The 12,424-nt window shown below is 44.3% G+C and overlaps 1 protein-coding gene across 1 annotated transcript; it reads left to right on the forward strand.

Moving 5' to 3' along the window:
- Window positions 1-717: 717 nt before the first annotated feature.
- LOC120928269 (zinc finger MYM-type protein 1-like) lies at window positions 718-1,818 on the forward strand. Its single transcript, XM_040339369.1, has one exon. It carries the CDS (start codon window positions 718-720, stop codon window positions 1,816-1,818), a length of 1,101 nt encoding a protein of 366 aa, XP_040195303.1.
- The last annotated feature ends 10,606 nt before the right edge of the window (window positions 1,819-12,424 follow it).

The following is a 12,424-nucleotide window of genomic DNA, read 5'->3' on the forward strand; positions in this document are numbered from 1 at the left end:
GAGGAGTTATTGACGTGGAACTTCAGTCACAGATTGAGAAGGAAAAGCAGAAGTGGCGTGATATCTTGAGGAGAATCCTTCATTGCATAAAATTCCTTGCGACTCAGAACTGGCTTTGCGAGGACATAGGGAGTCACTTCAGCTGGATGATGACTCCAACGTGGGAAATTTCCTTGGCCTACTGAAACTACTGGCCATCTTTGACCCTGTCATGAAAGAACACCTCAGTCATGTGGAAAGTCATCCTGGATCCACATCTTATCTTTCACCAGGTGTTCAGAATGAATTCATTCACATGATGGCATCTACTGTTCGCCAAAGTTTACTGACAAGTATTCATAAGGCCAAGTACTATGGTCTCATGTTTGATTCGACTCCTGATCATGCACACCGTGAGCAGATGTCAGAAGTAGTGAGGTACGTGGAGGTTGATTTTGAGAGCAAAATTGTCCGTGTTAGAGAGTCCTTCCTTGGATTTATTCAGATAAGCCAGAAGGATGCTGAGAGCTTGATTGAAGACATCTTGAAACAGCTAGAGAAGGACGGAATGGAGCTACAGGATTGTCGGTCACAGTGCTATGACAACGCTGCTGTGATGGCTGGACACAAAAGTGGTGTTCATCAAAGAATAAGTGAGAAAAACAACCTGGCAGTGTTTGTGAATTGCAACAATCACTCAACTTGGTGGGTGTACATGCAGCCAAGCAGGATACAATGATGGTCACATTTTTTGGTACAATCGAAGCTCTCTATGTGTTCTTCTCTCGTTCAACACAGCGAGGGGAAAAACTCAAAAACGCTGTGCCTATGGTTGTTAAGTCAGAGTCTGAAACAAGGTGGAGTGTAAGGACAGAAGCAGTGAAGCCTGTCAACAACTACTTTGAGGAGATAGTTCAAGTTCTCCAAGACATGACAGATAATGAAAACGAGACCAGTGAAACAAGAAGTGATGCAAGACAGCTGTGTAACCGCATGTTGAGTTACGATTTTCTGACTTTGCTAGGATTTTGGAACAAAGTACTCATTTGCATCGACTGTATTCAAAAGAGGCTGCAGGATCCTAGCATGAACTTTCACGATGCTGCCCTGGATTTGAAAGCCCTCCGAGATCATTTTGATGATGACAGAGAAGTTTTAGTCAGTGAGTCACTCGAAGAAGGACTCAGTCTCTGTCAAGACTGGAATATTGAAGTTGAAAGACGTCGGAGACGAAAGAAACAAATGCCTGGTGAGAACTTACGAGATGTTGGGTTATCAGCCAAGGAGGAGATGGAAAGAGTCATGAAGGGAACACTCGACCGCCTTCACAGAGAAATGGATGAAAGGTTCACCCGTTTGCATGACACTGACGCCAAGTTTGGGTTCCTTCTCGATGTTGGGGGACTGTGTTCCGGTGCCTACAATAACGACCTAAAAAAGAAGTGTGAAAATTTGGCAGAATTCTACAGCTCTGATGTTGATGGACAGCAGCTATATGAAGAAATTTTGGATTGCAGAATGTTGCTATTAAGTCGTGCCAACATGAAAATATCAAGACCTAAAGAGCTTCTCGAATTTATTGTTCAATATGGAGATGAGAGTGTCTTCCCCAATCTTCGCATTGCTATTCAGATAATGCTAACTATTGCAGTTTCCATCGCCAGCTGTGAGAGATCATTTAGCAAGTTAAAACTAATACTTTCATATTTGAGAGCCTCCATGGGTCAAGACAGACTCTGTGATCTTGCTCTGCTGAGTGTAGAAAGAGAAGAAACAGAAAAAACTGAGCAGATCATAGACCAGTTTGCATCAGTAAAAGCAAGGAGGGTGCAGTTCTAATTTTTATGTAGTGCCAATCCAAGGGGTTGTAAAGGAAAAAAAAAATGTTCATAATAAGCATCCTTTACCTGCAGACATTCCTCTTTTCACTTCCTCATTGTTTGTTTTTGCTCAGAAGTTGCTCTATTTCTTCTCTGTTCTGTTCACTTCCTGCTTGTCTGATTGTTACTCACCACCGTGAAGGGAGGCTTTACTGCGGTGGTCAGTAACGTGCTCACCCCCTCCTGGGAACTACATCTGTGTGGCAGGACGCTCTCTACGTGTTAGAGACATCAATGAGATGTGAATTACTGGGCGTGCTGCAATGCATACTGGAAAATGTAGTTCTTACATGAACGAGCGCCGCAAGCCAGGAAGTGAATGAGAGAACAGAAACTAGAACGCCGGAGGTGATATAGATGAAGGAATTTAATAAGTATTTACTCGTTTTTTAACAGAATCATTACACTATTCTGTTTTTCTACCTTACAAACATTAATTTTAGGCAATAAAAACTTTAATTGGAAGATTAAAGAGTTTGACTTTAAGATTTGTCAGCTGTTTTTTTTTTTGTTAAGGTTATCTGAAAGATGGGTTTAAAATATTTTAACAGGGGCGCAGTTTCAGTGCTTGCCATAGGCGCCATTTTCACTAGATATGCCTCTGCATGCGTCATGCAGAAGATATTGGAAACTTATATGTTTAGAACCACTTTTAAAATGACATGCCTCCATAGAAATTTTATTTTTGGGGTTGCATTTTAAATTAATGTGTGGTAATGGTATAAAAATCTGTAAAAGTACAGAACATGGTATATGTATAATTTTTAACACTGTACTTATATGAATATATAATTATATATGTAATTTTTTTCTTTCTATTATCCATGTTGGCCATGATGCATATGCTATATACGTCACAATATAAACTAGATCCATTAATTTGCAGTTTGGTATTTCCACAGAAGCCCACTAATCATCTTTAAGCCCTTGGTACAACATTGTGTTTACATTGCTTTGTTCATAATCTCTGCCAGACTCTGCACAGAAATATGATTATTCTTAGTAAGCTTTTGAAAATGAAAGATTGCTCTACATAAAACAGTGGGCCCTTGCCTGGATTGGTATGCCTTAGATTGTGATTGGAAATAAATCTATAGCAAGTACTAGCAGCAAGGTTTAAAATTTAAACATGTTCTTGCAAATCAGATTTTATTAAAAGATGTAAATATTTTAACACAAATGATTCAATTACTTTATAACCAAACTATTCCGACACTTTTATGTGTGTTAACACTTCTTTATAGTAAACCTGTAAGGCTGCGTACACACCATAGGTCCAAACCGATGAAAACGGACCGAAGTTGAGTTTCATCGGTCCAAACCGACCGTGTGTATGGCCCATCGGTCTTTAATAGAATTATAGAACTTGCTTTAAAATCGAACTGATGGACCGCTGACCGATAGGTCCAAACCGATGGTTAGTACACAAAAGCATCGGTTCAAAACCCGCGCATGCTCAGAATCAAGTCGACGCATGCTTGGAAGCATTGAACTTCGTTTTATTCAGCACGTCGTGTGTTTGACGTCACCGCGTTCTGACCCGATTGGTTTTTGGAACGATGGTGTGTACGCACATCAGATCATCAGGCCACTTCAGCGGTGAACCGATGAAAACGGTCCGTCGGACCATTCTCATCGGTTTGGAACGACCGTGTGTACGGGGCCTAAGAGGTCACACCTGATAAGGCCGAAGTAGCTGTTATCTAAAGCCAGGTGAGGGGGATCTCCACCACACCAGAACTTCATGAGGGCAGCCTGGCAATGGCCTAGTAGTATGCAGCTTCCCAAAAGACTAGTTACTGTGGAGAGCCACTCGCTGATTGCCAACAGAGTACTCCAGATCCAGAGCGGTGGCACTTCATCCTTGGGCCTTGGATCCCTACTAGGGATGAGCTTTGTGTTCGACTCGAACGTATGTTCGACTCGAACGTATGTTCGACTCGAACATCGTCTGTTCGTACGTTTGACGAAATTCGAACAAAATGGGTCGTTCGCGCCAAATTCGAGTGACGCGCAACGGCCCATAATTCATTGCGGCATTGCGCGCTGATGATTGGTCAAGCATACACTATGACCCTGCATGCTTGGCCAATCACAGCGCGCCAAAAACGGAGAGCCATAATTGGCCAAAGCCAGGGTGGTTTGGCCAATTATGGCTCAGGGGGGTTTAGTACACGCCTCACACTATATAAGGCCGCCTGCAAGTCGGCCGCGTGTAGTGTGTTGCGGCGTTGTTAAAGAACAGATCATTTTTTTCAGCACGTCGTGTGTTTTACGTCACCGCGTTCTGACCCGATCTGTTTTTAAACTAATGGTGTGTATGCACATCAGACCATCAGGCCGCTTCAGCGGTGGACCGATGAAAGCGGTCCGTCGGACCATTCTCATCGGATTGATCGACCGTGTGTATGCGGCCTAAGAATAGAAGTGAGATGCCATTGCTACCATGTGCATGCTTTGACTCACTAGGTAGGGAAGCTTGAATCTAAAAGATGATTCTAAAGCCTGTAAGTGAGTCAAGAAAGCTTCTATTTAGCTAAACTCATGCCATGTTTTTGTTTGTTTAATTCATGCAATGGGGATTATTTACGAAAGGCAAATCCACTTTGCACTACAAGTGCACTTGGAAGTGCAGTCTTTGTAAAACTGAGGGATAGATCTGAAATGAGGGGAAGCTCTGCTGATTTTATCATCCAATCATGTGCAAGCTAAAGTGATCTTTTTTTATTTTCCTTGCATGTCCCCCTCGGATCTACAGTGACTGCTCTTTCAAGTGCACTCGCAGTGCACTTGTAGTGCAAAGTGGATTTGCATTTAGTAAATAACCCCCAATGTGTTCAAGGAAAAGGATATTTGTATTCTTAAAAGTGGTGGAAACCCATCCAATAGTATTTACTGCAGTTGATCTAATAAATGAAATAGACAATGTTAACTTTGTAAGTGTATGCTCACTTTAGCTTTAAATGGATGTTCACTTAGCTTAGAAAAATAATGTGACGCTATGTTCATTTCAATCATCCACTCAGGTTCAAGAAAACAAATCCTGGATTGTATTTCCTTGATGCATGATTTGGTGAACACATATTCATTTAATTTACTAATATAAATAAACATACACTTTTGCAAACTGAACATTCACTTTGCTAAGTGAACATATAAGTAGAAAAAATGCATAAAAAGTGTCCATTAAAAAAAAAAGTGCAAAATCATAAAAATTATCAGAACGCGAGGTGACTGTTCAATGACAAGCTTCCACCACCAATAGCATACTATAGCAGCTTACCAGAGGTTCAGACCCCAAACAATAGGAGGTCTAATACAGCTCAATGGCACCAAGGCACTCCAGAAAAAAATGTCTTATGCCGCATACACACGATCAGGCTTTTGCCCGGCCAAATCACATCGGAATTCTATCGGAAAAATGTAGAACATGTTCTATATCTAAAGTCCGATGGAATTCATCGGAATTTCTGTGAAAAAAAACTCAGATAGGGCTACACACGATCGGAAAATCCGATGGAAAAAGTCCATCTGACTTTTTCCATCGGAAATTCCGATCGTGTGTAAGGGGCATTAGCCTTTTGCCACTTTAAAGGAATCAGGCTGAATAATGATCGCCTTAAGGAACAAAACAGAGGAACTCCATACTGTAAAATGTGTGATAACCTATTTATTTATAACAGGAGTACCCACAATTAGGTGTATAGAGAACAGCATATCAATGTAACAAACAGCCTCTGCTTGAATGGGCAGATATGACGACATCACTGCTAAGCTCCGGCCGACACTTTTAATCAACTAATGTCGTCCAGGGGTATAGTCTTCTGGTAAATGTGTCACTTGTGACGAAACAAGCTCTGATATTTGTTATGCTTTTGCACTTATTTATTGATGGACACATGTTATGCACATTTTTTTTGTGTTTATTAAAGCCTTTTACTATTGATGATCAATATATGATGCTGTTCATTTTGTTATCACGACATTGGCAGCCCAACACGTTTTCACTTGTTTTCACAAGTGAACAGCCTCTATTGCTTTTGTAAATAAACTCCACTATCCCATACTTAAAGAAAATAATAATTAGGATTAAAAAACAAAATTATGATAATGAGTCGATCCCAAAATATAGAGGACATCAGAGGAGTTAATTTTAGAAAAATAATAATTTGGAGATCCAGAGATGGGGTCGCATTTTGGTTGTTTGGTTTCCCAAATGGTTCGTGCTGCTACTGCCTATGTTTTATGCTAAACATCTTTAGCTTGCCTGCCAGTGCTACCATATCCCACCCTGGTACATTTTTAGGGCTTTCAGAGCTACCAGGGGCATAGTTGTAGGGATTAGGGATGAGCCGAACATACCCGTGTTCGGTTTGCACCAGAACCTTCGAATGGACCGAACGTTCGCGCAAACATTTAGAACCCCATTGAAGTCTATGGGACTCAAACGTTCGAATTCAAAAGTGCTCATTTTAAATCCAATATGCAAGTTATTGTTGCAAAACGTCTTTGAGAACCCGGGTCTTGCCCCAGGGAACATGTATCAATGGAAAAAAAGTTTTAAAAACTGTAGTTTTTTCTGGAGCAGCGATTTTAATGATGCTTAAAGTGAAAAAAGAAAAATGAAAAATTCCTTTAAATATCGTACCTGCTGGGTGTCTATAGTAGTGGCATGTGTTTAGAAATGTCCCTGCATAACATGAGATTACTATAAGAAAAAATAAATGTAATACTGCTTGCGGCTTTAATGTAATGTTTGGTCCCTGCAATATGGATAAAAATCATAAAAAAAAAATAGCATGAGTTTCCCCGCCACCACTCCCCCCAGGTCATTACAAGACCCAGTGCCGATCCTGACCTCCCTGGGGCCCTAAGCAAAATGACCTGGCACATTAAAAATGAGAAGCGGAGGGCGCTGACGACAGTGACATGTCACATTAAAGAAAGTTGAGAAGCGGGGGAGGGGGTGTTCTGCTGTCGGAAATGACTCAGCCAGGGAGTTTAGAAGCGGGGTGAGGGGGTGAAAATGACTTCTCACCAGACGGGCCTCTAGTAATTTGAGGGGCCCTTTGCAGCTTTGCGGGGCCCTAAGCGGCTTGCATAGTGAGCCTATAGGGAGGATCGGCACCTGACAAGACCCTTTGGCCCTATATACTTTGAACAGCAGTATACAGGCGGTGCAAACAAGATAAGGACTGTAGGTTTGTTAAGTAGAATCTGAACCATGTCAGACTTTGCTGCTGCATATTGCACAATTTCCTAAAGAGACCCTCAACAAACTACATGACACTTGTGCCTGATGAGGCCACTGATGTTCCAGTGGTGGTGGCCCATGAGACTGTCCATGCAGGCTTGGCCCCCCAAAGCGCACGTGCTGTGTGGCAACAATATGTAGATTATTTTAGGGTTGGGGGGGCATTACAATGCCAGATCTTGGCTCAATAAAACATTTTTTTGGGGAAAGAAAAATTCTAGAAAAAATGGGGGTTGCCATCCGGGGCCCCCTTTGAACAAATTTTGTGAAGAACTCCTGTTTTCTGAAGGCCTCCATTATTTCTGAAAGACAAAATTAAGCAAAAACAGCTAATGTCAGTTAAGCCTTAGCTTTCTCCCCATATCTAACCCACAAACTCATCCACTGATCATAAAGTCCAAAATCAAGTTTCGTATCGTCGTACTGCACGATCATTTTTCCGACGTTTTCTACCGACTGTGAACGACGTTCTCACTCACGCAATATCCCTTTATACACTGCACATGTGAGAAGCTCCACACGTTTCCCCGCACACAGGCAATACAACACGTTAGAGCACTGCAGCTAGCACAATCTACTGCCTGCCAAATAGGAATAGCTGATCTAGCTAAGCTATACAGTGTATAAATATATGTACAACTCTTAGGATGTATATATATCCTCTACACACTGTGGGCCTGATTCTCAAAAGAGATACGCAGACTTAACTGCTGTTCAGCCTGCGTATCCCTGTGCCTAACTTTGGAAACGATTCTCAAAAGGCTTTTTCCAAAGTTAGGCAGAAAATCTGACATGTGTAAGACACTTACACGGTCAGATTTTAGGATGCAGTACCGCATCCGCCACTGGGGGCATTTCTCATTGAAATGCAGCTTTGCGTATGCAAATGAGGACTTAAGCAGATTTTCAAAGCATTTCATCACTGTGATTTCTGCGTAAGTTCCGAATTTGCCTGCGCAAAACTAGGGCTGGTTTTATAATGTGGAAAGTTAGTCACACATTGTAAAGGCCCATTCCAGCGACGGCATTTGGTATGCATTCCCGAGGGAGAAATCCACGGCAATTTTAAAATTCAAAACCGGCATGGGTTCCCCCCCCAGGAGCATACCAGGCCCTTAGGTCTGGTATGGGTTGTAAGGAGACCCCCCCACGCCGAAAAATTGACGTAGGGGGTCCCCCTACAATCCATACCAGACCCGTATCCAAAGCACGCTACCCGGCCGGTCAGGAAGGGAGTGGGGCCGAGCGAGCGCCCCCCCCCCCTCCTGAGCCGTGACAGGCCGCATGCCCTCAACATGGGGGGGTTGGGTGCTCTGGGGCAGGGGGGCGCACTGCGGGCCCCCCCACCCCAGAGCACCCTGTCCCCATGTTGATGAGGACAGGACCTCTTCCCGACAACCCTTGCCGTTGGTTGTCGGGGTCTGCGGGCGGGGGCTTATCGGAATCTGGGAGTCCCCTTTAATAAGGGGGCCCCCAGATACCGGCCCCCCACCCTAAGTGAATGGATATGGGGTACATCGTACCCCTATCCATTCACCTGGAGGCAAAAAGTAAAAGTTAGTAAACACACAACACAAGGCTTTTTAAAATAATTTATTATTCTGCTCCGAATGCCCCCCTGTCTTCTTTATTAGCTCTATTTCCAGGGGGGGCTTCTTCCACTCTCCGGGGTCTTCTTCCACTCTCCGGGGGGGTTTCTTCTTCCGCTCTCCGGGGGGGGGGCTTCTCCGCTCTCCATGGGGGCTTCTTCTATCTTCTCCCCTCTTCCGCTGTTGACTCGGCGAACCCCGGTTCTTCTGCAGCTGTCCGGTGCCTTCTTCTTCAGCGCTGGCTGCCTGCTATGTTTGTGTGTTAGCTCAATTAGTAACAGGCAGCCAACGCGGTCTTCTGTGACGTCAGGGTCTTCTGTTCTTCTCCCCTCTTCCGATGTTGCCTCGTCGCCTGTTGTCGCTGTAATGATGGAAGCGCGCCTTGCATCCCATTTATATAGGCATCACCGTCCCATCATGCTCCGGCAGGTACCCACGTGGTGGGTGCACGTGGGTAGGCACCCACCACGTGGGTACCTGCCGGAGCATGATGGGACGGTGATGCCTATATAAATGGGATGCAAGGCGCGCTTCCATCATTACAGCGACAACAGGCGACGAGTCAACATCGGAAGAGGGGAGAAGAACAGAAGACCCTGACGTCACAGAAGACCGCGCCGGCTGCCTGTTACTAATTGAGCTAACACACAAACATAGCAGGCAGCCAGCGCTGAAGAAGAAGGCACCGGACATCTGCAGAAGAACCGGGGTTCGCCGAGTCAACAGCGGAAGAGGGGAGAAGATGGAAGAAGCCCCCCGGAGAGCGGAGAAGCTCTCCGGGGGGGGTACGATGTACCCCATATCCATTCACTTAGGGTGGGGGGCCGGTATCTGGGGGCCCCCTTATTTGAGGGGACTCCCAGATTCCGATAAGCCCCCGCCCGCAGACCCCGACAACCAACGGCAAGGGTTGTCGGGAAGAGGTCCTGTCCTCATCAACATGGGGACAGGGTGCTCTGGGGTGGGGGGGCCCGCAGTGCGCCCCCCTGCCCCAGAGCACCCAACCCCCCCATGTTGAGGGCATGCGGCCTGGCACGGCTCAGGAGGGGGGGGGGGCGCTCGCTCGTCCCCACTCCCTTCCTGACCGGCCGGGTAGCGTGCTTTGGATACGGGTCTGGTATGGATTGTAGGGGGACCCCCTACGTCAATTTTTCGGCGTGGGGGGGTCTCCTTACAACCCATACCAGACCTAAGGGCCTGGTATGCTCCTGGGGGGGGGAACCCATGCCGGTTTTTTCTTTGAAAATTGGCATGGAGTTCTCCCTCTCAGGAATGCATGCTGAGCGACGCTGTCATTTATTTTTATAATTATTTGTTTTCCCGGCGCGTCTTTTTTTTTTCACCCGTCGCAACTTTAGTGTCCCGTTGAAATTCTCAAAGCCGCCCGGCGTTAATTATGTTCGCGCGCTGCACGTCGGGAAAATGACGTCACACGCATGCGCAGTACGGCCGGCGCGGGAGCGCGCCTCATTTAAATTTTAAACGCCCCCAGGAGAGGAGGACCGCCTTACGACGGCGGCACTTAAGTTACACGGCCTGAAATTTCTAGGTAAGTGCTTTGACGATCGGGCACTTAGGTAGAAATTTTAAGTCAGTGTAACTTAACTGCTGAAATTTAAGTTAGGCAGGCTTTTTGAGAATTTGGCCCTGTATATTTATCTATCTATCTACAGTATCTATCTATCTATCTATCTATCTATCTATCTATCTATCTATCTATCTATCTATCTATCTATCTATCTATCTATCTGGTAGAAAGGTGTGTGTCTCTCTCTCTCTCTCTCTCTAACTGACTGACTGTCTGATCTGTTCTTAAAACAACGCCGCAACACACTACACGCGGCCGACTTGCAGGCAGCCTTATATAGTGTGAGGCGTGTACTAAACCCCCTGAGCCATAATTGGCCAAAGCCACCCTGGCTTTGGCCAATTATGGCTCTCCGTTTTTTGCGCGCTGTGATTAGCCAAGCATGCAGGGTCATAGTGCATGCTTGACCAATCATCAGCGCGAAATGCCGCAGTGAATTATGGGCAGTTGCGTGTCACTCAAATTTGGCGCGAACGACCCATTTTGTTTGAATTTCGGCAAACGTACGAACAGACGATGTTCGAGTCGAACATACGTTCGAGTCGAACACAAAGCTCATCCCTAGTAAGGATCCAAGGCCCAAGGATGAAGTGCCACCGCTCTGGATCTGGAGTACTCTGTTGGCAATCGGCGAGTGATCCACAGTAACTAGTCTTTTGGAGAAGCTGCATACTACTAGGCCTTTGCCAGGCTGCCCTCATGAAGTTCTGGCGTGGTGGAGAGCCCACTCACCTGGCTTTAGATAACAGCTACTTCGGCCTTATCAGGTGTGACCTCTTATAGATCTACCACTGGCTCTGACCTCAGTATCATAACCTGGCATCATGCATATATGCATGGGTAGATTGTGGCCTTAACACATATTCATATAATATAACCTGGGGACTTGCTCTGAAATAACTAGAAATTAAAACTGCTTTATTTGTTTGATGAAAGTATGCTTTTAAAAGCCACTTCAAGGTCATAATGATAATGAGATAGCCTTCTTGGAACAACACTTACAAGTTTTGTTCAGTCTAGGAAACGTTTTGTTAATAATGAATTGAAGAATTTTTTACTTGATATTCTTGCAAGATAATTGTTAAATAATTGTCCCAGAACTGCATTCTGTCACAGTACTTTATCATAATTAGGTTGTAATTAAACACTATTGTAAAAATTAAAGAAGCTATGCATGCAATTCTTTTTCATTTTCCATATCACTGAATAGACTTAGAAAAACCTGATTAGCAATTTAACAAACTGTGAAGTTGTGCAGGGTTTGTTTAATTCTGCACACTGAATTATGCATTGTAACGTTTTAAAGCATAGTTAGTACTATTTTGAATTTAAAGGTAAAAAGGAAAAGTAGGTGCAGATATTTTTATATTATTTTTTGTCACTGAGACAGTGAATTATTTATGGATTAGCAGCTTAGAAAACCTGTGTTCTCTTCATACATCATATATTGCAGAAATAAAAAACTTCCCCTGGCCCACTCCCATTACTTTCCTCATACCACTGTGTAGGGATAATGCCGCGTACACACGATCGGAAATTCTGACAAGAAAACCATGTTTTTCTTCCAACGGAATTTTGGGTCAAACTTGTGCAGACGGTCACACAAATGTTGTCGGAAATTCCGACCGTCAAGAACGCGGTGATGTACAAGACGTACAAAAAAACGAGATCAATGCAGTTCAATAGGCAGTTTGGCTCTTCTGTCTGATTCTAAGCATGCAAGTTTTTTTCCGCGTCGGAATTGCATACAGACGATCGTAATTTCCAATAGAATTTTTTTCCATCGCAAAAATAAAGAACCTGCTCTCAATTTTTTGTTGGCAGAAATTCCGACAGCAAAAGTCCGATGGAGCATACACACGGTCGGAATTTCCGTCCAAAAGCTCACATCGTACTTTTCTTGTCGGAATTTCCGATCGTGTGTATGCGGCATTAGAGTAAATTTGTACCAAATTTGAGTTTACTCTCAACTTAAAGCTGTGTGTTCCCGGCAAAAAAAAAAATATTGAAAACCAGCAGCTACACATACTGCAGCTGCTGGCTTTTAATAATAGGACACTTAACTGTCCTGGAGTCCAGTGATGTCCGCACATGCAGAGGATGTTTCTCTCAGCTGTCGGGTGCTGCCGCCGCC

The sequence above is a fragment of the Rana temporaria genome, chromosome 2 (assembly GCF_905171775.1).
Source record: "Rana temporaria chromosome 2, aRanTem1.1, whole genome shotgun sequence".
In the NCBI taxonomy this organism is placed as follows: Eukaryota; Metazoa; Chordata; class Amphibia; order Anura; family Ranidae; genus Rana; species Rana temporaria.